Source organism: Muntiacus reevesi, chromosome X, assembly GCF_963930625.1.
Source record: "Muntiacus reevesi chromosome X, mMunRee1.1, whole genome shotgun sequence".
Classification (NCBI taxonomy): domain Eukaryota; kingdom Metazoa; phylum Chordata; class Mammalia; order Artiodactyla; family Cervidae; genus Muntiacus; species Muntiacus reevesi.
In genome coordinates this window covers 16,294,088-16,320,413 of record NC_089271.1, presented here as the reverse complement: position 1 = coordinate 16,320,413, position 26,326 = coordinate 16,294,088, and the positions used below count along the sequence as shown (strand labels likewise).

The 26,326-nt window shown below is 41.2% G+C and overlaps 2 protein-coding genes and 1 non-coding gene across 5 annotated transcripts in view; 1 reads left to right on the top strand and 2 right to left on the bottom strand.

Annotated features, from left to right (window-relative positions):
• Positions 1-25,088, bottom strand: LOC136154339 (putative uncharacterized protein ENSP00000383309). The gene is made up of 4 exons (XM_065916654.1): positions 25,051-25,088; positions 23,572-24,207; positions 22,798-23,486; positions 1-239 (listed from the first exon to the last, which is right to left on the bottom strand). The coding sequence occupies exons 1-4, from the start codon at positions 25,086-25,088 to the stop codon at positions 1-3; spliced, it is 1,602 nt and encodes a 533-aa protein (XP_065772726.1).
• LOC136154937 (small nucleolar RNA SNORD22) lies at positions 13,423-13,548 on the bottom strand. Its single transcript, XR_010660632.1, has one exon. It is a non-coding gene; the product is annotated as a small nucleolar RNA SNORD22 (small nucleolar RNA).
• The window catches only part of SCML2 (Scm polycomb group protein like 2), a 113,150-nt gene continuing 110,097 nt past the window's right edge, over positions 23,274-26,326 (top strand). For 2 of the 3 annotated variants that reach the window (XM_065916114.1, XM_065916112.1), the window contains exon 1: positions 23,274-23,437. The gene's annotated coding sequence lies outside the window, so the exon portion shown is untranslated. Of the gene's footprint in view, positions 23,438-23,518; positions 23,556-26,326 lie in introns of those variants that run through there. The other variant, XM_065916113.1, reaches the window with a different exon arrangement.

The window sequence follows — 26,326 nt, the reverse complement described above, 5'->3', positions numbered from 1 at the left end:
TTAGGTCTTGCCAATAGGAGGCGCCAGAGGACTTTCCTGCTTCCTGTTTGCTTGTTTCTTCCCACTTCTGCGATCACTCGACCTGCTCGATGAGCAACTGATCCCTGCAGCATTCTCTGTGCGATGGGGTGCTCTTTCTGCCCAGCCGCCTCCCGCGGGTTTCTCCCGCGCTCTGGCTGGAGGTGGATCAGGTGTTTCTGCGGCAGACGGTACGATCTCCTTAAAGGTCTGAATCTCAGCTTTGCGGGGGGAGGTGGGAATCTCCTTGAATTTTCTAAGTTGTTTACTTTTCCCTCAGCCCTGGAAGTGGCAGGCTCTTTCCGCAGTAGTTATTTCTGTTACATCTATCAGTTCTCTATATTTCAGAAATCAACTACCCTTTGCCTAGTTAATAATTCTTCGTATTCAATTTTCCCTGTTCAAATCGCTGGTATGGTTCTGTTTCCTGACTAGACCCTGATTCTGATTTTGACTCCCCCTTGCTCTCTATCCCTTGGGCTTCCCCAAGGAAGTCCTGAGATAGATAGCTCGGTTAGTAAAGAATCTGCCTGCAGTGCAGGAGACCCCAGTTCGATTCCTGGGTGGCGAAGATCCCCTGGAGAAGGGATAGGCTACCCACTCCAGTATTCTTAGGCTTTCCTGGTGGCTCAGCTGGTAAAGAATCCACCTGCAATGCGGGAGACCTGAGTTTGATCCCTGAGTTGGGAAGATCCCCTGGAGAAGGGAAAGGCTACCCACTCCAGTATTCTGGCCTGGAGAATTGTACAGACTACAGACCAGGGGGTCACAAAGAGTCGGACACGACTGAGCTACTCTCACTTCACTTTTCTCTATATCCCATCCAGGAGCTGCAGTTCAGGGGCAGTGCCCCAGTTCTTGAAAGGACCCTAGACTAATGAAAAGATGTCATACTCTCAAAGCTACTGACAAAAAACAGGGGCAGAGGCCAAGGTAGAATTTAATGATAAGATCTGGAGCCCCTAATAGGGATCTGAGATGTCAAACAAGTTTCCAGAACAGGAACTAGGGTGCGGTGACAAAGTCAGAATCAAATTATGAGAAAAGGCAGCTGAGTGCCTGTGTCTAGTCTAGTGTTGCAGGTTGCTAGAGGCTGTTAAATGCTTCCTGCTGTAGGTCACATTCATCCTGGGATCTGGATCAGCCTTGATTTTACAGGTGTGGCCAAGACTAGACACATTACTTTCTCTCTTGTAGTTATTTCTGCTGTATATTTGTCACCTCCTCCATAGGTCTGTCTGCATGTTACCGAGGCAGGGCTTTCTCTGGTTCACCTTCTTATATCTCCCATTGTACTTAATTCAGTGCATTGCATGTAGTGAAAGTGACTGGTAAATATCTATTGAGTGAAGAAAGGAAGAGCCCTGGATCTCGAGTGAAGAAATAGGAACTGTGGTGTTGTTGGGGTTGGAGAAGGAGCTGTACATTCAAAAAGCATAGACCTGCTTGTCGATGAGATGTGATGAGAAGCCAGCACCAGTGACGCATGGGAGAGATGCTAGGCTGGAGCAGGATAATCTGGGTTGAGGGAATGGACACCCTGTCTGGCAAAGTTGGGAGAGGAGGTTGTTGTGTGGGAGGTCCCCTGGGTAATTATTTGTAAGAAGGAAATTATATGTGTAGTCGCTAAGTTTGTGTCCAACTCTTTGCGAACCTGTGTACCATAGCCCACCAGGTTGCTCTGTCCATGAGATTCTTCAGGCAAGAATACTGAAGTGGGTTGCCACTTCCTACTCCGGGGGACCTTCCTGACCCAGGGATGGAACCCATGTCTCTTGTGTCTCCTGCACTGGCAGGCAAATTTTTACCACTGCAATATGTATATAGTCAGATACAGGTCAGAGAGTGGCTGCAAGTGGAAACTTGTTGAATATGTAAATTAGGAGATAATTATATGCACAAAACAGTGTTTATTTTTCGTACAGAAAGATTTGTTATAGAGTTGCTCATAAAAGCAAAAATAGCAAAAAAATACAAGGTCCATTTCCTGGCTATTATAAACAGTGCTGGGATGAACATTGGGGTGCACGTGTCTCTTTCAGATCTGGTTTCCTCGGTGTGTATGCCCAGGAGTGGGATTGCTGGGTCATATGGCAGTTCTATTTCCAGTTTTTTAAGGAATCTCCACACTGTTCTCCATAGTGGCTGTACTAGTTTGCACCAAGTAATTAGCCTCCAACTAATAAAAATAATTGGGGAAAAAAAGTAAATAATTCCTTTGAGATTAAAAAAAAAATACAAGGTCCAGTAAGACATTTGGAGTTTGATTCTGTTCCACTGGCAAAAAAAGTTTTGTGTACAGTTTTTCAGAAGTACATCCACAGGTTCAAGTGAATGTGTGCATTCTAATTTTTGTATTTTCTTTAATTATGAAATATTTTATATGTGACCTGTTTTTAATGGACCTTAGGTACACATATTTGGATTAATTTTATTCCTTGGTTCAAGACTACTCTCATCTTTATTCCGTTTACAACAGTTTCTATTATGTCTATCTATCTATCTGTCCATCTATATAATTCCATTTACAGTTAAGTAAGAACGACTGGATCTACCATCTAACGTGAAAGCTAGGACTTGTACAACAGTGATCATCCAGCCATGTGGTCTTCAGCCGTTTCATCACACTGGCTTCTCCTGAGCTGAGCTAAGCATCTGAATCCTTTGTTAGTCATTCTTCTGCTTTCCTTTTTTTTTTTTTTTTATAATTATTGGACTATAGTTGGTTTACACTGTTAGGTTAGTTTCAGGTGTACAGCAAAATGATTCAGTTATGCATCTACATATATCCACTCTTTTAAAGATTTTTTTCCCATATAGGCCATTAGAGAGTATTGAGTAGAATTTCGTATGCTACAGAGCAGGTTCTTTCTTATTAGTTGTCTATTTTATATATAGTAGTGTATATATGGGGCTTCCCAGGTTGTGCTAGTGGTAAAGAACCCGCTTGCCAATGCAGGGGACATAAGAGACACGGAGCTTGGCGGGCCATAGTCCATGGGGTCACAAAGAGTCGGATATGATTGAAGCAACTGAGCATGCATGCACACAGTGTGGATATGTCAGTTTATCCCTGCCCTCCCCTACCCCCTGGTAACCATGTTTGTTTTCTACATCCGTGACTCTACTTCTGTTTTGTAAATAGGTTCATCTGTATCCTTTTTTTTTTTTTTTAAGATTCCACATAACATTTCAGTCACTCAGTCATGTCCAACTCTTTGTGACCCCATGGACTGCAGCATGCCAGTCCTCCCTGTCCAAGATTCCACACATAAGTGATATCATATTGCATTTGTCTTTCTGTATCTGACTTAGTTCACCCAGTATGATAATCCCTTGGTCTATCCATGTTGCTGCAAATGGCATTATTTTGTTCTTTTTTATGGCTGAGTAATATTCCATTGTGTATATGTTCCACATTTTTTTTTTATCCATTCCTCTGTTGATGGACATTTAGGTTGCTTCCATGTCATGGCTATTATAAATAATGCTGCAATGAACATTGGGGTTCATGTATTTTTTCAAATTATGGTTTTCTCTGAATATGTGCCCAGGAGTGGGATTGCTGGACCATATGGTAGTTCTATGTTTAGTTTTTTGAGGAACCTCCATACTGTTTTCCATAGTGGCTGTATCAATTTACATCTCCACATCCTCTCTAGCATTTATTGTTTGTAGATTTTTTGAGGATGGCCATTCTGACCGGGTGTGAAGTGATATGTCACTATAGCTTTTATTTGCATTTCTCTAATAATGAGTGATGTTGAGCATCTTTTCATGTGCTTTTTGGCCATCTGTATGTCTTCTTTGGAGAAATGTCTGTTTAGAACTCCCTTCTGCTTTCCTTGATCTTATCTATATTCAGACCTAAGTCCATTTTTTATTTTAGTTGTTTTTATTTATTTTTCTTTTATTTATTTTCTTTTTTTTTCCCATTTATTTTTATTAGTTGGAGGCTAATTACTTTACAATGTTGTAGTGGTTTTTGCCATACATTGACATGAATCAGCCATGGATTTACATGTATTCCTCATCCCAATCACCCCTCCCACCTCCCTCTCCACGCGATCCCTCTGGGTCTTCCCAGTGCACCAGCCCCGAGCACTTGTCTCATGCATCCCACCTGGGCTGGTGATCTGTTTCACCATAGATAATATACATGTTTCGATGCTGTTCCCTTGAAACATCCCACCCTTGCCTTCTCCCACAGAGTCCAAAACTCTGTTCTGTACATCTGTGTCTCTTTTCCTGTTTTACATATAGGGTTATTGTTACCATCTTTCTAAATTCCACATATATGCGTTAGTATACTGTATTGGTCTTTATCTTTCTGGCTTACTTCATTCTGTATAATGGGTTCCAGTTTCATCCATCTCATTAGAACTGATTCAAATGACTTCTTTTTAATGGCTGAGTAATATTCCATGGTGTATATGTACCACAGCTTCCTTATCCATTCGTCTGCTGATGGGCATCTAGGTTGCTTCCATGTCCTGGCTATTATAAACAGTGCTGCGATGAACACTGGGGTGCACGTGTCTCTTTCAGATCTGGTTTCCTCGGTGTGTATGCCCAGAAATGGGATTGCTGGGTCATATGGCAGTTCTATTTCCAGTTTTTTAAGGAATCTCCACACTGTTCTCCATAGTGGCTGTACTAGTTTGCATTCCCACCAACAGTGTAAGAGGGTTCCCTTTTCTCCACACCCTCTCTAGCATTTATTGCTTGTAGACTTTTGGATAGCAGCCATCCTGACTGGCGTGTAATGGTACCTCATTGTGGTTTTGATTTGCATTTCTGTGATAATGAGTGATGTTGAGCATCTTTTCATGTGTTTGTTAGCCATCTGTATGTCTTCTTTGGAGAAATGTCTGTTTAGTTCTTTGGCCCATTTTTTGATTGGGTCATTTATTTTTCTGGAATTGAGCTGTCTAAAAGATTGCAAACTAGTACAGCCACTATGGAGAACAGTGTGGAGATTCCTTAAAAAACTGGAAATAGAACTGCCATATGACCCAGCAATCCCACTCCTGGGCATACACACCGAAGAAACTAGATCTGAAAGAGACACGTGCACCCCAATGTTCATCGCAGCACTGTTTATAATAGCCAAGACATGGAAGCAAGCTAGATGTCCATCAGCAGACGAATGAATAAGGAAGCTCTGGTATATATACACCATGGAATATTACTCAGCCATTAAAAAGAATTCATTTGAATCAGTTCTAATGAGATGGATGAAACTGGAGCCCATTATACAGAGTGAAGTAAGCCAGAAAGATAAAGACCAGTACAGTATACTAACACATATACATGGAATTTAGAAAGATGGTAATGATGGCCCTATATGCAAAACAGCAAAAGAGACACAGATGTACAGAACAGACTTTTGGACTCTGTGGGAGAAGGCGAGGGTGGGATGTTCTGAGAGAACAGCATTGAAACAAGTATATTATCAAGGGTGAAACAGATCACCAGCCCAGGTTGGATGCATGAGACAAGTGCTCGGGGCTGGTGCACTGGGAAGACCCAGAGGGATGGGATGGGGAGGGCGGTGGGAGGGGGATCGGGATGGGGAACACATGTAAATCCATGGCTGATTCATGTCAATGTATGGCAAAAATCACTACAATATTGTAAAGTAATTTTAGTTGTTTTTAACTTTTAAAAAGGGTATCATGTTGTATGAAATAGTTGCCCTTACTCTTTTCCTTAATATTATGTTGCTAAGGTTTGTCCTTGTTGGTATGTGTTGCTGTAGCTTATTCATTTTGACTGACTATAGTATTTCATTTTATGAATATACTACAGTTAATCCAGTCTTCTGTCAATGCATACTTGAGTTGTTTTCAGATTTTTGCTATTGTGAAGAATACAACTATGACTATATATGTGCATGCCTCCAAGGATACACATGTAAGAGTTTCTCTGTGATAAATTTAGGAGTAGAATTACTGGATCATAGGGCATGTGACTGTTCACCATCATGATATAAGGTCAAACTATTTTCTGAAATGATTATATCAATATACACACCTAACAGCAGCAATTCTGTTGATTTGTATTGTTTTCAACACTTGATATTGTTAGACTTTAAAATTTTTGTCAATTAATATGTGGAAAACAGCATCTTATTTTGGTCTTGGTTTGAATTTCATTGGTTTGATCTTGGTTTGGTCTTGGTTTGATCATTAATGGTATTTAACAGATTTTTCACATGCTAATTGTTCATATGTTTTGTCTTCTGTGAAATGCATGTTCTTGCCTGTCTTAGTCTGTTTGGGCTACTATAACAGACACCATGGACTGGGTGGCTTATAAACACCAAAAGTTTATTTCTCACAGTTATGGAGGCTGGGAAATTCAAGATCAAAGTTCTGGCAAATCTGGTGTCTGGTTAAAGCCCACTTTCACATTCATACATGATCATCTTCTTGTTGTGTCCTCAAATGGGAGCCCTCTAAAGTATCTTTTATAAAGGCACTGACCACCCTCATGACTTAATCACCTCCCAAAAGCTCCACCTCCCAATACCATCACAGTGGGGGTTACTATTTCAACATATAGATTTTGGGGGACACAAACTTTCAGTCCATAACAATGCCTTTTGCCCATTGTTCTGTTTGGTTGCATGTGCTTCCTTATTTATTTGTTGGAGTTCTTTTTATATTTGAGTTGTGTGGATTGAAAATATATTCTCTTAGTTTGTAACCTGAAAGGAGGACTATGTCTGGGCTCGATGGTCTATTCTAAGATCATGTAATTGTCCTAATTACTATAGCTTCATAATTACTTCTGAGATCTGGGAGACTAAGTCTGTTCTGCTATAGAAGTATTCTGGCTATGTTTGGTCCTTTCCCTTTAAAGCCATAAAATTGTCATTCTCTTCTGGAAGTGAATTTATTACACTCAGCCCCACCCCTGACACTGCATTGGCAATGTCTGTAGTCATTTTTGATTGTCACAACCTGCGACGTAGTGGGAGATAGGTTTCTACTAGTATATAGTAGGTAGAGGCCAGAGATGCTATAAAACATCCTACAGTGAACAATGCCCTGGGAGAAAAAAATGATTCAGTCCCAAATGTCAACACTGTCAAGGGTTAAGAAGCCTGGATATAAAGTTTACAATCTGATTATCAGAATTCTTGGGAAAAAAAACCTGTTAAAATTTTGACTGAAATTTCACTATATCTACAGATTAATCTGGGGAAAATTGATTGACTATATGGATTATTTTTCATGTTGCTGTTATTTTAAGAACCAGCTTTCAGCTTTGCTAGTCTCTATTCTTTGGTTTTCATTTCATTGATGTTCTCACTTGTTTTTATTTTGTCTTTCCTTCTACTTTCCTTGGGTTTATCCTTTCTTTTTTTAATTTCTTAAGTTGGACAGTTTAATTAATTTTAAGGTTTTCTTACTTTCTACTCTAGCCATCTAGGGCTATAAAAGTTAAGTTATCAAGCGTAATAAGAAAATTAATATCTTGGAACCAACCAGCTTTTGTTCTCTGAACACTTCCCTTTCACATTTTCCTTATTAATAGTATATTTTGACTCATTTCTTCATGGTTGGGTAGCCTTTTGTCAGGGAGTTTCTTATCTGCTGCTCTTACTGTTATAGTATTGTGACTTTGTTTTATCTGGGTCTCATTATTGGTTCATTTGAGTCAACAAGTGTCTTAGGGTAGGAGTTATAGGCTCCAAGAAATTAGAAGAATCTCATTTTTATCTTGAGCTAATAATTTTATTTAGAAAACCAAAAAGCTAATTATTTTATTTAGAAAAAAAAAAGTAAGACATAGCAAAACCAAAAATGTCTCACATAGAATTCTGATTATATAACATAGAAATTGGCAAAATAGCCAAAACCTTATATACAACACTTCATGTTTTAGCTCATGAAATACAAAATAAGCTCTTTAGCTATGTTTCTAAACTACATAGACTGTTGGATTTACTTTTAATGCCATTTCCTTTTACCTCTATTTAAAAATTTAATACCCAATTTTAAGACCAGAAGTAGTTTTAAAATCTAATAATTTATAGCAGTAGTTTTAACTTAGGCTGCCCATCAGAATCCTGGGGAATTTTGAAAAAATATCAGTGCCCAATTCCAGAGTGAAGGACAGGGAAGCCTGGTGTGCTGCAGTTCATGGGGTCACAAACAGTCAGATACAACTTAGTGACTGAACAACAACAATTCCAGAGTAATAAGAATCACTTAGAGTGTGTGCGTGTTAAACATGTGGGTTCCCAAGCACCTGCTCTGAAGAGTCAAATGTAGTAGATCTAGAGCAAGGCCCTGGACCCTGAATGATTCATGAGTGCACTCAGTGATTTTCATGATCAAACTAGGTCTGGGAAACGCCAATTTGGACCAATGCTCCTCAAACTATGCACACAAATCGCCTGGGTGATTTGTTAAAAAAGAAGATTCTGATTCCGTGTGTTTGGTGTAAGGCATGAGATTCTGTCTTTGCAACAAGCTCTTGGGCTTCATTGGTAGTCCAATGGTTAAGACTCAATGCTTCCAATGCAGGGGGCATGAGTTTGATCCCTGGTCAGGGAACTGAGATCCCACATGTCACATGGTACAGGCAAAAACAAAAACAAAAACAGAAAACGAACAAGCTCTCACATGCTGAAGCTGCTGGCCTACCTTTTGAATAATAAGGATTTAGAACAATAGAATTTTCTTCGAGATGGAAATGTTCTGCACTGTCCAATATGACAGTTACTAGCCACAGTGCTTGAAATCAGACTAGTGTGACTGAGGGACTGAATTTTTCATTTCATTTCATTTTAATTAATTCAATTCAAAATGGCTACATGTGATTTGAAAAAGAATAAATGCATGCATACCTGTAACTGAATCACTTTACTGTATAACTTTACTGCTGAAACTAACACAGCATTGTTCATCAACTATGCTCTAATATAAAATAAAAAAAATAGTTACACATGGTCAGTGACTACCACAGTGGAAGCCAGATTTAGAACAAATATCCTTCAGGATAACTTGCAGAAAGAACTCTAGAATCATTTCAGGTTAGTAAGTTGTGCTGGTGTGTCAAACCTTTGATTTAGTAATCAGCATTCTCATATAGTGAAAACTGTGGATGTTATACTATTTCTGGAAGCCTCAATAGAATCATGTTGTTTTTAAGTATGCTTTCTAGGAAATTTTTATTTATCTCATCTTCTGCAATTTGGCTACTGAAGTTCGTTTCTCATTTACGAACTTTTTCAAAGTCACTTAATATTTGAGAAAGGGAATTAGGACAACTCGTTTATTGAAACATTTGTCGTTGAAAAATATCCTCCTAAAATAATCTTGAATGTCCAATTCATAAATAGTAAAACATATTTGGGACTGTTGGCAACTCTGTTTACCAAGGATTTAAAATACTTAAGGCTGTTCACACCAAAAAACATTTGCAGTCATTTCCTCAGAGAGATGGCCAGAAAGTTGGCCCATCCTGCACTGCCAAAGTGTTTTATGAAAATTTTAAGCTTGCCTGTTATTTGTGGAAACTTGCTAGCAAATGGGTAGACGACAAGGACTGGATTGTTCATGATATTAAACCTTTAACATGTTGTGTCGTGCTTTGGAAATTCATGGACTTAGGCTTGGTATTTTTTTTTTTCCCCTTTCCTAGCCGACACTATATAATAAAAAAGGTTTGCACACTTTGGGTTTACACAAAGCATCCCACAAAACCACAACTTTCCATCTTCTTTTCTCAGGCACCTGGATTGAGGTCCCTAGCACTAGAGGGGAGAAGAGAGGCCATTGAGAGCGCTATGCTATTCGAGGCCTGCAGAACCCTGGGCTTTAGACCATGTGGTTGACTGACTCCCTCCCTCTCGATGCCCAGAGGCATGGTTTGGAATGACAACTTGCTGGAAATGTGTGAAGGAGAGTTTGGTGGAAATTTCCAAAAGCCAGAAGCTAAAGATCTTCTTTGAGAAAAGGAAGAAAATATTCTGAGTGAACTTCATGTTGGCTTGTCTGATTTCACTATGTCCTATTTTCAAAGTTTACAAGATTTTGTATGAAGGGTTATTTTTATTCATTTACATAAACATAGGTAAGGGGGCTGGTTCAGAATCTGCCTGCAATGCAGGAGACAGAGGAAATGAGGGTTCTATCCCTGGGTCGGGCAGATCCCCTGGAGAAAGGGATGGCAACCTACTCCAGTATTCTTGCCTGGAGAATTCCATGGACCAAGGAGAGTGGTGGGCTATAGACCATAGGGTCAAAAAGAATCAGACACAGCTGAAGCGACTGAGCATGCATGCAAACACAGGTAGGAGTCCATTTGCTTAACAAATGAATACCTATTGGCGCCTATAATTGGTATGTTAACTTCACTGATAGCTCTCTGCATTAAGATTGCTTCTTTGTCTGCAGGTTGTATGCATCTAGCACATGACCCGAGTATAGTACTCAGTAAATATGTTCTTCCTGAATGAAGAATGAATGTGTCCAGGGTATCATGCAGACAGATTACAATGCCAGATACTGGGTTTAGACCAGCCCAAGAGGGGCTTATGGTTGGCTGGTGGCGTTGTTTCCCACTCACTTTAGAGTCTGTCACTTTAAGTCAGTCCCAGTTCTAGAAAGGAGCAGAGCCTAATTTAAGCCAGGTCCCCCGACTCCCTATGCTTTCTCTAATACCCTCATGATAAACCCTTTTCAGAAACCATGTACTTTGGGAACAGAGGTACTGCTATAAAACCTGTCTAGAATATTTAAATTGTGGTTATCTTTCTAAATTCAAGCCTTTGAATGTCTAGGTGTCCACAGTATTGCTTTTTGTTCTTTCCATCAATTTGCTCGTTAACTCAACATTGCTGTTGTTATTCTCCATTTTAAAAAATCCTTCCTAAATCTTGATGAGAGACTGTGTAGATTCCAAAGCATTCTTAACTTACCCTATTATTTCAAACAAAGAAATTTAAATATTTTTTTAAAGGGTAAGTCTTTGTTTTTGAGTTTCTCTAATGTGTGTTTTGTGTTTTGGGAAACCAAGATTTTTCAACTAACAAATTGTAAGGGAAAAAAAAATAGAGAGATGGAGGAGCAACCTATAGATAAAAAGAGACTCTAAAGTCTTATCATCCAAACTTGTGGACCTTATTTGCATCCTTTTTTTCTAAAGCTGGGAAAGAGTATGGTATTTTATGGGACAATTGGAAATTTGAACAGTGAATGGATATTTGATGATATTAAGAAATTATTTCTAATTACTTAGGTCTTGCTGTTATTGTGGTAGATAGGATAATGGCTTTCCTCAAAGATATCCACATCCTAATCCATGGAACCTGTGATTGTGTGGCAAAAGGGACTTTGCAGGTGTGGTTAAGTTAATGATCTTGTGTGGGGAAATTATTTTGGATTATCTGGTGTGTGCAGTGCAATCACAAGGTCCTTATGAAGGAAAGAGACAGAGCAGGGGAATCAGAGAAGATGTGACAGTGGAAGCAAAGGTCAAAGTGAGGAAGATTTGAAGATGTTATACTGCTGGCTTTGAAGATGGAGGAAGCAGCTGTAAACCAAAGAATGCAGGTGGTGTCTAGAAGCTGGAAAAGACAAAGAAACTGATTTTCCTCTAGACTCTCCAAAAGAAACACAACCCCGCCTACTCCTTTTGGACCTGAGACCTCCGGAACTATAAGATAATAAACTTCTGTTGTTTTAACTTGCTAAATTTGTGTTAATTTGTTATAGCAGCAGTAGGACCCTGATATAGTTATGTTATACAAAGAATCATCTTTTAGAGATATTTGATGAAGTGTTTACAAAATAAATATGACATCTAGAAGTTGTTCCAAAATAACAGAGGATGGGGAGATCCGAGAGGGGTGTGACTGAGGCAGAATAGGTCATAATCATTGGGGCTGAGTGATAGGTGCCTAGGGTTCATTACACTATTCTACTTTTGTATATTTTAAAAATTAAATACATACACACATACAAAAAAAATAGTTAAGTGTAAGTGTTATGACCTAAAAGACTTCAGAGATCTAGGTTGGTAAAATCCAAGCTGTACTCACTTAGGGATGGTAACACAGCCAGAGTAAATGACAATGAACATCCCACCAAACACACACACACACACACACACACACACACACACACACATATAAGTATTATCAGTATGAGTAGTGAGAGGGGCCATTTGTCAAGCTGGTACTAGAACAGGAGGCTGGCCCAGAAAGACAGGGATCGGAAGGGAAATGAATGGTGTGAAGCCCCAGGGAAGTTGAAGAGTTACATCTCCAGACATCCATATTCACAAAGGAACAGAAATGCCATGAATTGAACCACTTAGGAACAAAGAACATTCCATGCTTCACATAGCAAAAAAATGATATGTGCTATCTCTTAGACCTCCAGTCACCTTGGCCTTTGAGGGTAGGCAGGTAACCACTTCTGTTCACCATGTTCCCACTTCTCTCAAACCCAGACTCTCCTAATTATACTCTTTCTTTTGTCAGATGCCATTGCCTGCTTTTCCATTATTCCTTATGTTAGTTTGCTTTTCTACTTTTCCAATCAAATTCTCTTGGTTGTTGGCTTTATTTTTTTTTCTTATTTACTTTTGGCAGAGCAGAAGTAAATAGCAAACAAAATGCAGCTACTCAAATCTATGGACCAACAACTATATTGGTTTACAAATCTGTATTTAGACAGAAAACTCAAAATGGAAGAAAGGTCAATAGTTTACCTACACAGTACCCCGCCTCGCTTGAGTATGAAGTGAAACCTGCCCTTGACTTTGAATAAAGCAAAACTTTCATTATCAAGATAACTAAGGTTTACTATAATTGGAGGCCAAACTACTACCTTAATTAAAGAGAATTCATCATAAGAAGGAAAAGGAGAAAATAATTGGAAGACAAATTACAATAGCTTTAATCAAACAGAACAGCTTGTGGGAAAGTGGGGGACAGCAAAGTCATCTGCAATGCTTGCTAAGAATGAGGGTGATGCTTCAACAATATGGATGAATCTTGGGGACAAAATGTTAAGTCAAAGAAGCCAGACACCAAAGAGGACATACTGTATAAATCCATTGGTAAGATATCCAAGAATAGGCAAAACTGATCTACAACGATAGAGGTCAGAACAATGGTTACTTGAAGGCAGGAAGGGAATATTCTTTTTTTTTAAGAAGGTTTTAAAAAATTTTCATTTAGAAAGGCTGAAGTGATTGTATGCTAATTTGAACAGGCAATCTGTACAAGGATTTTTCAGTTTTGTATCCTCCATATTGGATTCCATTATGTGTGCTCTCTTCTTTCTTTAGACCTGGGGTGGGGTGGGGGAAATCTGCTTTTCAGATAAATAAACCAGTCATTTATTCCCCTCTTTTTCTTGTTTAGAAATTCTCATGATCCCTCAGACAGTTCCCTCTGGAACAAGCTTTCCTCTTCTCCCGTAGCCAGCTCCAGTGGGTTCACCTTTACAGGCTCTGGGACTAGGACAGGAAGTAAGACTTGTGAATATTTCTTCACTGGGAGGGAATATTCTTGACTGGGAGGAGTCATAAGATTTTCTGGGGTGATGGAAATCTCTATACCTTGACATCAGTGTGAGTACATCTGTGCATGCATATGTAAAAATTAATCGAACTCTACGTTTATGATATGTGCACTTTATTGAAAGTAGGTTTAAGGTCAATTGAAAAAAAAGAAACAACCAACGATGAAACCACACTTGTTGAAGTGGCCTTGTGAGGTGGTCAGTCCAGCTTGCCAGCTTCCTGTTCTGGTGTTCCGGTCCTCATTCCCCTCCCTGTGACCATTAAAGCTCAATTGCTCTGACTGTTCCCAGCCTCTGCCCATTTCAGCCCACGCTCTCTGAGGCTGCTGCTGGATGGCCAGTGACCTCCTGCCAGCACGTGCCCATCTTGACTGCTCTCACAGAGGTCAGCCTTCAATTAGGAGACAGGAGCAGAGCCCTTGGCACTGTAGCAGCAGCTTGAGGGGTTGCAGGGATCTGCATTTCTCTTTCTACAACTACCATGCTTAGCAGCCTTCGGTAGTTCAAACACCTTAGCGTGACACTCAAAGTTCTTTCTAAATTGACTCCTTCATATTTTCTACAGCCCAGTAAATGTCTTGAATCTTTCACTGTTTAAAGACCATGCTGTGACTTTTCATTACCTTGCACATATGCTGTTCCCTATGATCTTGTTTGTTTGTTTGGCAAACTGCATTCTTCCCCTCCAAGTTCAAATATCACCTCTTTCACCCTCTAGAAAAAATAGGCTATGGGGAACTAGTAACTGTGGAGTATTTATTATCAATAAACAGATAGCATTTAGGTGTTCTTTTTACACATTATCTTCTTTAACCTTCACTCTAAGACAATATCTCTAAGTTGATTTTATCCACAGTATTATAGTGACTTGTTTACACATAATAGGCTATGACATCCTAAGGTACTATGTAAACCACAGCACCTCAGCTTTATAAGTTCTCAAAACAAGTATATGAACCCCCTACTCCATTCTCTCAATTGCAAGGCTTAAAATATGAGAATAAAATGATTTCAATAATGGTCCAAGCAGGAACAGAAGGTATAGTCATATATAATTTTGAAGAGCATTGAATGAATTATTTACAGAAGTGTAGGTAGATTTAGGGGAGCTAACAAGGGATGCTGAGGTTGCCCAGGAATTAGTAGAAACTGGAAGCTGTACCTGCTCCTCCCTCTTCCTGAAGGCTTAGTGAGAACCAGTCCTGAAAGGGGAGACCCTGCCCAGAGCTGTTGTGGTGGAATCACTGCCAGTGGCAGTCTGAGGTCCCAGGCAGGAAGAGAGTGGGAAGAACTCTCTCTCTTTCCCCAGCCTGTGTCCCCCTTCCCACCATCACATTTGCCATTGGCCAAACCAGCTGACAAAAGGGCCAGCACTACTGAAAAGTAAGTCCCCACCCAGGGACAAAGAAGGGTGAAAATGTATGGGGGGGGGGGCGGCGCGGTGTGAGTAATGGCTCAAGTGGAGAATAACCAGCACAAAAAGTGTAAAATCAGAACTAGTAAATGTTTTAATTAACTGTCCAAAGGACATTATATCAGTCGGTCAACTGCAATTCCATTCATCGAGTTATGCGGTATTATATGGTATATCTAAACATTTTTGATATGATTAAGGGTGTGATAGGAGATACTAGTTCTTTTGAAGATTTAAAACCCCCTCCTTTCCTCCCTCTTTCTTTGGATTGGGTGTAAACTCCTGGAGTGTTCAGTTTGTCTTATTCATTTTGATATCCCCACCTCCAGCAGAGCTGCATACAAGTGTTTGATAAATGTTTGGTTTTTGACTGAAGGACTGGGTGAATGTAATAATGGCCAAGTGTACCCTATAATGTTCATTGAAATTATGCTAGTTTTCACAGTATATAAAATATCTGACTTGGACAAAGTCAGCTTATATCTCATGCATTTTGTTTGTAAGAGATGAATCTATGTTTTTTTTTTTTTTTTTTTTTTTTTTTTTTAAAGTATGGGGATCCAATAAGGGAAGACCTTGTGGTTTTCTGATAGATTTGAGTAGCAATTTCTCAGCTGTGGAGCATGGCAGACTTTATTACCCCCATTTTTAAAAGGAAAAAAGTTGAGGGATGGACAGATGCTAAAGAAATCTAGTTAGTAGAAGATAGACTAAGAATTCAAGATAAGAGCTCAGACCTCCTGATGCAGCTCTGTCTTTTGATAAGACATAGTCTTTCTGTTAGACTGGCATCTCTCTTCACATCACAGACTTTACCTCTTGATATTTTCCCAAGGAAGTTACTATTTTGAACTTAGGAAAAAAGTTTATTTTAACCAGCAATAACAATCCTAAATAAAAAAAAATTATATCTTATTGATATGTGCTCTTAATTTAATGGGGAAAAAGTGAAAGTGTGTTAGTCACTCAGTTGTGTCCAGGTCTTTGCAACCCCATGGACTATATATAGCCCACCAGGCTCCTCTGTCCATGGAATTCTCCAGGCAAGAATACTGGAGTTGGTTGCCATTCCCTTCTTCAGGGGATCTTCCCGACCCAGGGATCTAACCTGGGTCTTGGGAAAGGGTCAGTTTGTTAGAAACAAGTATCTGAAGATGTTTGTAAGCCCAGTTACTATTTTGATTAGTTATTTAATACCAACTGTATAGATTTTTTCACTCAAGTGAAAACATGCATGGTGAGTTTACCAGGAATACCTTGGATCGCTAACCTCTGCCAGGCTTAGGCTTCTGTGTTTTAGGGAGAAAGGAGTGCATGAAGTGGGAAAACTAGAGGGTAACTTCACTAAGTATTTGAAAACTTGAGCTTGACCTGTGCAAATAATATCGTTTCAATATACAGGTGCCTGCTGATGGAAATATAGATTACACCTGCTTACCTAGGAAAGACTACTGGAAAAACCATAGCTTTGAATCCAAGATTGGTGGGAAAGATTGAAGGCAGGAGGCGAAGGGGACAACAGAGGACGAGATGATTGAATGGCATCAGCAACTCAGTGGACATGTGCTTGGGCAAGCTCTGGGAGATGATGAAGGACAAGGAAACCTGTTGTGCTGCAGTCCATGGGGTCACAAAGAGTTGGACATGACTGAGCGACTGAACAACAACAACCTAGGAAGGAAGATCATATTTTCATTCTGATGAACTAATATTAAATCTTAAAGAAAGGTACAAACGGAAGTAATCAAACATACTTGAGATACAGGAGTATTATGCATTGGATTTGGGCTGGCTGGGGATGACAGATCTCCTTTAAGCTTGTCACAGGTTTTGGGCTGAATCAGGAGAACTATAGGAGAAAATCCACAGAAGGAAATCTGAGGCTTGAAAAATAAGCATGAAATTTAGATTTTACTAGTCTTAGTCCTTATTTTTTCAGTTCAAATAGTCTCATTTTCATGTTTTCTAGGTAAAATTAATTAAACATCGTAATAGTAGGTATTCATTATCCATTCATCTATTCACTCATTCAACAAAATTTACCAGCTTTCTACTGTGTGGAAGACACTTCTGTGTAATGTAAAAGAATGATGTTCTGACCTATGCTAACATTAAAAAGCAGTCTTGAGTTTAATTTGGCAAGGGAGAAAAGCAAGGTACAAGAAAATAAAATAATTTTTATTGAATGTCTATATACACTTTGCTGAAAAAGGTCTGTATAGTCAAAGCCATGGTTTTTCCAGTAGTCATGTACAGATGTGAGTTGGACCATAAAGAAGGCTGAGTGCTGAAGAACTGATGCTTTCAATCTGTGGTGCTGGAGAGGACTCTTGAGAGTCCCTTGGACAGTAAGGACATCAAACCAATCAGTCCTAAAGGAGGTCAATCCTGAATATTCATTGGAAGGACTGAGGCTGAAGTTCCAATACTTTGGCCACCATGCAAAGAGCCAATTCATTGGAAAAGACTGATGCTGGGAAAGATTGAAGGCAGGAGAAGGGGGCGACAGAGGATGAGATGATTGGATGGTATCATCCACTTAATGGACATAAGTTTCAGCAAATTCTGGGAGTTAGTGAAGGACAGGGAAGCTTGGAGTGCTGCAGTCCATGGGGTCTCAAAGAGTCAGACATGACTGAGCAACTAAACAAAATACATGATCTATGACAAAAGCATATGATCGATGACTAAGTTGGAAGGGAGAGGAAGTTTCAAGTGTACATTCAGAAGCTGATTCTGGCACTTATTTGCGATGTAATGTTACATTTCCTCCTCTTCTGTTAAATGGGAATAAGAACTTGGTGAAAGGAATGTTATGAATATTGGAAATTATGTATCTAGAGAGGCTATCAAGATTCTTAGCACTTGGTAGGTGCTCAGTAGATGGTGGCTGTTATCGTTAATAACATTTAATATAACAAGGAGACTCTTCTATAAATGCTTAGGTGATCACAGTCATTGAGAAGATATTCTAATATAGATAATGTGAACTACATTATCAGAATTAGGGCTTCAGTAATTTCATGGGAAATATGGGAAGTAGATGAGGCATTCTTGAGACAGGCAGTTTACAATCAGAGTACTATTTCTACAACATAATAAATGGTTCATACGTGTAAGAGTCTTGAGTGATAACTCAAGTCTTTCAGAGAATGTAGGATGAATTTCAAATATTTCTACTGCATCAGGATTAGAAAGATAATGGCCAGTAATTAAAAATTTACCCCCCTCCCCAGTAGCCCATACTAAGCGTTTGCTAGATTAAACTCTTAGCAAACTCCACGCTCAGGGTCAGGAGGGGCAGCTGTGAGGAGATACCCCTCGTCCAAGGTAAGGAGCAGCAGTTGCAGTTTGCTGGAGCAGCCGTGAAGTGATACCCCACGTCCAAGGTAAGAGAAACCCAAGTAAGACGGTAGGTGTTGCGAGAGGGCATCAGACGGCAGACACACTGAAATCATAATCACAGAAAACTAGCCAGTCTGATCACACGGACCACAGCCTTGTCTAACTCAGTGAAACTAAGCCATGCTGTGTGGGGCCACCCAAGACGGACGGGTCATGGTGGAGAGGTCTGACAGAATGTGGTCCACTGGAGAAGGGAATGGCAAACCACTTCAGTATTCTTGCCCTGAGAACCCCATGAACAGTATGAAAAGGCAAAATGATAGGATATTGAAAGAGGAACTCCCCAGGTCGGTAGGTGCCCAATATGCTACTGGAGATCAGTGGAGAAATAGCTCCAGAAAGAATGAAGGGATGGAACCAAAGCAAAAACAATACCCAGTCGTGGATGTGACTGGTGATAGAAGCAAGGTCCAATGTTGTAAAGAGCAATACTGCATAGGAACCTGGAATATTAAGTCCATGAATCAAGGCAAATTGGAAGTGGTCAAACAGGAGATGGCAAGAGTGAATGTCGACATTCTAGGAATCAGCAAACTAAAATGGACTGGAATGGGTGAATTTAACTCATATGACCATTATATCTACTACTGTGGGCAGGAATCCCTTAGAAGAAATGAAGTAGCCATCATGGTCAACAAAAGAGTCTGAAATGCAGTACTTGGATGAAATCTCAAAAATGACAGAATGATCTCTGTTTGTTTCCAAGGCAAACCATTCAATATCACAGTAATCCAAGCCTATGCCCCAACCAGTAACGCTGAAGAAGCTGAAGTTGAACGGTTCTATGAAGACCTACAAGACGTTTTAGAACTAACACCCAAAAAAGATGTCCTTTTCATTATAGAGGACTGGAATGCAAAAGTAGGAAGTCAAGAAACACCTGGAGTAGCAGGTAAATTTGGCCTTGGAGTATGGAATGAAGCAGGGCAAAGGCTAATAGAGTTTTGCCAAGAGAACGCACTGGTCATAGCAAACACCCTCTTCCAACAACACAAGAGAAGACTCTACACATGGACATCACCAGATGGTCAACACTGAAATCAGATTGATTATATTCTTTGCAGCCAAAGATGGAGAATCTCTACACAGTCAGCAAAAACAAGACCGGGAGCTGACTGTGGCTCAGACCATAAACTTCTTATTGCCAAATTCAGACTTAAATTGAAGAAAGTAGGGAAAACCACTAGACCATTCAGGTATGACCTAAATTAAATCCCTTATGATTATACAGTGTAAGTGAGAAATAGATTTAAGGGACTAGATCTGATAGACAGAGTGCCTGATGAACTATGGATGGAGGTTCATGCCATTGTACAGCAGACAGGGATCAAGACCATCCCCATGGAAAAGAAATGCAAAAAAGCAAAATGGCTGTCTGAGGAGGCCTTACAAATGGCTGAGAAAAGAGGAGAAGAGAAAAGCAAAGGAGAAAAGGAAAGATATTCCTATTTGAATGCAGAGTTCCAAAGAATAGCAAGGAGAGATAAGAAAGCCTTCCTCAGCAATCAATGCAAAGAAATAGAGGAAAACAATAGAATGGGAAAGACTAGAGATCTCTTCAAGAAAATTAGAGATACCAAAGGAACATTTCAAGCAAAGATGGGCTCAATAAAGGACAGAAATGGTATGGACCTAACAGAAGCAGAAGATATTAAGAAGAGGTGGCAAGAATACACAGAAGAACTGTACAAAAAAGATCTTCATGATCCAGATAATCACGATGGTATGATCACTCACCTAGAGCCAGATATCCTGGAATGTGAAGTCAAGTGGGCCTTAGATAGTATTACTACGAACAAAGCTAGTGGAGGTGATGGAATTCCAGTTGTGCTATTTCAAATCCTGAAAGATGATGCTGTGAAAGTGCTGCACACAATATGGCAGCAAATTTGGAAAACTCAGCAGTGGCCACAGGACTGGAAAAGATCAGTTTTCATTCCAATCCCAAAGAATGCTCAAACTACCGCACAATTGCACTCATCTCACACGCTAGTAAAGTAATGCTGAAAATTCTCCAAGCCAGGCTTCAGCAATACGTGAACCGTGAACTTCCAGATGTTCAAGCTGGTTTTAGAAAAGGCAGAGGAACCAGAAATCAAATTGCAACATCTGCTGGATCATCAAAAAAGCAAGAGAGTTCCAGAAAAACATCTATTTCTGCTTTATTGACTATGCCAAAGCCTTTAACTATGTGGATCACAATAAACTGTGGAAAATTCTGAAACAGATGGGAATACCAGACCACCTGACCTGCCTCTTGAGAAACCTGTATGCAGGTCAGGAAGCAACAGTTAGAACTGGACATGGACCAACAGACTGGTTCCAAATAGGAAAAGGAGTACGTCAAGGCTGTATATTGTCACCCTGCTTGTTTAACTTATATGCAGAGTACATCATAAGAAATGCTGGGCTGGAAGAAGCACAAGCTGGAATCAAGATTGCTGGGAGAAAGATCAATAACCTCAGATATGCAGATGACACCACCCTTATGGCAGAAAGTGAAGAGGAACTAAAAAGCCTCTTGATGAAAACGAAAGAGGAGAGTGAAAAAGTTGGCTTAAAGCTCAACATTCAGAAAACTAAGATCATGGTATCTGGTCCCATCACTTCATGGCAAAGAGATGGGGAAACAGTGGAAACAGTGGCTGATTTTATTTTTCTGGGCTCCAAAATCACTGCGGATGGTGATTGCAGCCTTGAAATTGAAAGATGCTTACTCCTTGCAAGGAAAGTTATGACCAACCTAGATAACATATTAAAAAGCAGAGACATTACTTCACAACACATATGGATGTGAGAGTTGGACTATAAAGAAAGCTGAGCGCCGAAGAATTGATGCTTTTGAACTGTGATGTTGGAGATGACTCTTGAGAGTCCCTTGGACTGCAAGGAGATCCAACCAGTCCATCCTAAAGATCAGTCCTGGGTGTTCATTGGCAGGACTGATGCTGAAGCTGAAACTCCAATACTTTGGCCACCTGATGTGAAGCGTTGACTCATTTGAAAAGACCCTGATGCTGGGAGGGATTGGGGGCAGGAGGAGAAGGGGACGACAGGATAAGATGGTTGGATGGCATCACCGTGTTGATGGACAGGAGTTTGAGTAAACTCTGGGTGTTGGTGATGGACAGGGAGGCCTGGCGTGCTGTGATTCATGCGGTCGCAAAGAGTTGGACGCGACTGAGCGACTGAACCGAACTGAAAGATTAAACTTAAATCTGCTTTTTTTTCTGTTAACTTTCTAGCTTTTAAAAACATTTTTGAACCTTCATCTTAGACCGTTTCAACATCTCCTCCTATGTGATCATATACAACTGATGGAACAAATCTCATTGAAATATTTGCACCTGAACCAGTGAACCAGTGAAGTTGTTCAGTCGTGTCCGACTCTGCAATCCTATGGACTGTAGCCTACCAGTTTCCTCCATCCATGGAATTTTCCAGACAAGAGTACTGGAGTGGGTTGCCATTTCCTTCTCCAGCGTATCTTCCCGACCCAGGGATCGAACCCAGGTCTCCCGCATTGCAGGCAGACGCTTTACCATCTGAGCTACTAGGGAAGCCCTAGTTTGCACCTAATAATGGCCTAATTTTTGTATTTTAACCTTCAAATTTTCTTGAATTTTGCACTAAATTTATTTATTCATTTTAAAGAATGCAATTTGATTTTGTGCTATTCTCTAGAGTTTAGATACAATAAATAATACTTTAATTTGGTCCTTAACATTGCATAAGTTGTATCATATGAAAATAATTTTATTCTGCATTGTACAAAATGGATATATTCCACATTTAAAAAAATTTTTAGGTTTCTATTCCCGAATTATGATTTAAAAACTCATGTCCTATATACTAAGTTAAGCAGATCATGGATGCAAAACCTTCATCCAACTTTTGAAAAAAGTTATAGAGAGAAAGGCCTGCCAAAGGTTTACTTTTAGCTAACACAGCACCTTGTATTACTTCTCAGGGAAAAGTTTTAAATCTACCTATACCCAACCTCACAACGAGGAATGGGATATTTTTCTCTGGTTTTTTGTTTGCTACATTTTGTCCGGGAGAGATTCCTTTTGGAGCTTTTTATTAACGCCCGCCCCCTGCCCCTAGGTGCGACCTCCACCTGCACAAACCCTGGGTTCGGGGCTAGGGGGATTGAGCAGAGGAGACCCCAAAACCCACTCTCGAAGACGCTCCTAAGTACCTTCAAGCTTGTGAGCAAATTATTTTACTCTCCAGGTTAATCTAGTTCCCGTTAGCTCAAGCCTGGGTTTAAAGGAACAACTAAGTCTGGAATGTGGAGCTGGAGGGGATTGCTGGCAAAAACTCATGGAAAAAAAAGAAAAGCTGTTTCAAGGACTATGCTGCAACCCGCGAAGGAGTGGCTTTCCTTAAGCTGCCCTAACGAACTGCTTTTTCCTTGCTCATCGAACTTGCTCGAGCTCCTAGGGAAGCGCCTGCCTTTTCGGTGCGTGGCCAGGGTGGGCGGTGGCCGAGAGTCACAGTCGATGGCTAAGGGGAGCGAGTTCCTCTTGGATGAAACTTGATGCGCATTCTGTGCTCCCAGTTGGGGGCCCACCACGGTCTTGGGTGCAGGGGTTGCGACTTTTTTTTTTTTTTTTCTTTTGGCGGGAGGGCAGACTGGGGCGGGGTTGGGGGGGGGGCGGACTAGGGAAAACTGCCAAGGTCTTGCCCGGGCTTGCAGTGTCTCACTGTTGGCCACCAGCTGCGGGAGCTTCCTGCAGAGTCCCCGGCTCGGGCCCCGCACGCGGCAAACGGTCAAAGTGCGCGACTGCGGCAACCGCAGGGCACGCGGACTGAGGGGAGGGGGCGGGGCCGCGGTGGCGGTTGCGGGGCATGCGCGGCTTCGCGCGCGGCTTCTCAAACATGGCGGCGGCGGTGTGAAGATCGATGCTGGCTCGCGGGACCTGTGTGACAGAATTTCGCTCTTTTCGCCGACAAGACTCGAGGTGTGAGGCGACTCCGGGCTCCGTGAAGACCAGAGAGGCGGAGTTTTGGCGTTCCGGGCTCTGGCTGTTTTCCGCAGAAGGTAGGGAGTCTCCGGCGGCGCGTCCCCCGCGAGGAACGCCCCCTCACCGCTCCGCGGGGTCCGGCCCCAGATCGGTCCCGCACTCCGGTCAGTCACTCTCCGCAGCTTCACCCCCGAGGTCCGAGCTCCTCTACCCCTCGGCGGCCTCACCCCCAAGGCCGGGGCTTCCCTGCCCCACGTAGCGCTTTCCGCGACGCCCCTCAATCGCTCTCGCGCCGCCCCTCACACTCACTTGGGGCCCGGTCGCCTGGCACCGGCCCATCCCGCCCGCGGCGTTCGGAGGCCTCACTCCTCTAGTGGTCCCCTGGCCCGAAGCGCGGACAGCACCTTCTACAGCATCCTCCGCCCGTGGGTGGGGCCGGGCTGGGGTCCCGGGACAACGCAGGTGGGCGGCGGGGCTGAGGAGTAGGGATGACTTTGGTGGTCTTGGTCTGTGCTGAAACTGGCCCCGGAGTTTTCCGGAGACTTGTGAGAGAACTTTTGGAGTTTCTGAAGGAAATGTCAGCTGGGAAGGATGCGCTTGTGGCCGAGCGCGGGCTCGGGCCCCGGTGCCAGGTGTGTACGTTAGACTCGCGGCCCCGGGCTCGGGGCGGATGGGTGGGGGGCAGCGCCGGTGGCTCGCTCTCGGGGGAGATAGGGGGCGGGAGGGCGCGGCAGGCCCTGGCGGTGGGGTGCGTGTGGGAGTGGGGGGCTGGAGAGTGGGTCTGCAGCTCTCAGGAGCGGCGAGGTGGCCGCCGCGGTATCGCGGCAAGACTGGGTCTCTAAGACCACTGTTGTTTTTCGAGATAGCGTTCTCGCTTTTTCCACCTGGATGGTGGTTGTGCTACATTCTAGTGTGAATCGCCAGGGGGAGAGCGAGTAGAGTTGAATAGATTTTGCGTCTTGAAGTTGTACGTAACTTTGAGGGCTGAGCTGTAAATTCGCGCCGCCTTCCCCTCGTCCCTCACCCCAAATGTTAGGGCAGCACAGGTAGTGACAAGTTTACGTTTAAGACTATTGATTTTTTTTTTTAAAGGTTGTAATACATTGGTCATTCATTATAAAGTGTGATTGCAATTTGGAACTAGCCTCTACTTTGAAGAATTAGAAGATTAGCATTTACAACTTACCTGTAGGTTGACTTTAAGACAGACGTCTCTAAGAGTGAATGGGGCGGTTAGGAGGGGAAACTGAGGCAGAGAAAGTGAATACTTCCTTATAATCATATGATGTACATAGTTATTGGAGATGGTTTTCTTTCCGAAAACAACTGCAGATGCTGCTGCATTTTTAATACTCCCAGAGATGTTCATATGTCTGTTTTGGGGAAAGAGTATTATAAAATGTGTAACCTTTATGGAGTACAGCTTCCTATGACAATCAGTTGTATTTTAACTATAACTCATAGACGCATATTTATTTTTTTTCAATAACACTGCTTGGAAATGTTCAATAAAGACAGTTTTGCCTTTCTTATCGTTCTTTTTCTTAATTACTCATTAAATGTGTTTCCAAGGATGAATGTTTTCTTTAACTATGTTTGTGGTTTTGTATATTCAATGGCAGGAATGTGAAAATAGCTTTTGGAATTGAGTCCATTTGGGATTTTGAGGATAGAGTTCATCAGTACTTACATGATGCCTTGCATTTGTTTGTCTGTGTCTTTATCCATATTCTTCAAACAGTCGGATGGATTTTTTTCAAAAACTTAGCCGAGTAGTACTTTCAGTGACTGTTGTTTTTTGAGTAAATTTCATGTATATCACACAACCTTATGATCTTCCAAGGATGTATACCTGTTTTCCCCCAGAGAACCTGATTTGTTTTCAAATTGATACTTTGAAAAAAGATGAATGTTGGCAAACTGTATTGTTAATGTGTGAAGATGCTTTAAAGTTAATGATGTCATATGTACAAAAAAACTGGAGTCAGCCTTAAAGAGGTGGTTTTTCTCTTGAGGCAGCAGTTGGTCAGTCCTTTTGACTTATGGTTCAGTCAACACATCTTTATTAAGTACCTGTGCTGCCTGTAGTATGGCGTTCAGTTCAACCTACTGCTTTGTGTGCTGGTTTCTAGGGTGTTTAAGGCTTCTCATTAGCAGTTTATTACTGAAAATTTCCAGGTTATAGTTAAGAAAATCATTATGAATGTAGAACAAGTAGTCTTTTTCTTTCAGTGGCAATTTCAGAGAGTCAGTGTTTTGGTCATAATTCTCTAAACAAAACTTGAGTCTTAACTTGAATTATTTCTGACATATTAATATCACAAAGTGATATTAACTTTGTGTCTCTTTTGTTATGATTATACACAGCTATATATATATTTTTAAATAATTTTATGTATTTATTTTTGGCTGTGCTGAGTCTTCACTGCTGCGCTGGCTTTTCTCTACTTGTGGCCAGCAGGGGCTATTCTCTAGTTGCGGTGTATGGGCTTTTCATTGTGGTGGCTTCTCTTGTTGCAGAGCATGGGCTCTAGGCATGCAGGCTTCAGTAGTTGTGGCACATGGGCTCAGTAGTTGTGGCTCCTGGGCTCTAGGGCACAGGTCCAGTACTTGTAGCCATGGGCTTAATTGCTCCACCGCCTGTAGACTCTTCCCGTACCAGGGATTGAACCTCTGTCTCCTGCATTGACATGCAGATTGTTTACCACTGAACCACCAAGGAAGCCCAAATCTATATATTTTTATGAGAGATTATTTTTTGGGGTCAAACAGATGTCATACTGGTTATGCTTGCGGGAGAAAATGAATTACTGGTATAAATTGAAATCCGTGTGTGTTCTAGAGAGTGGGTATTTTTTATTGCTAAGTAACTTCTGTGACTGAGTAGCTTAGGCTGTCACTAGATGTTAAGTGACAATTTAGAGCCCTTTCTTTTTTTCATAACATTTCAGAAGTCTCTCTGAGCT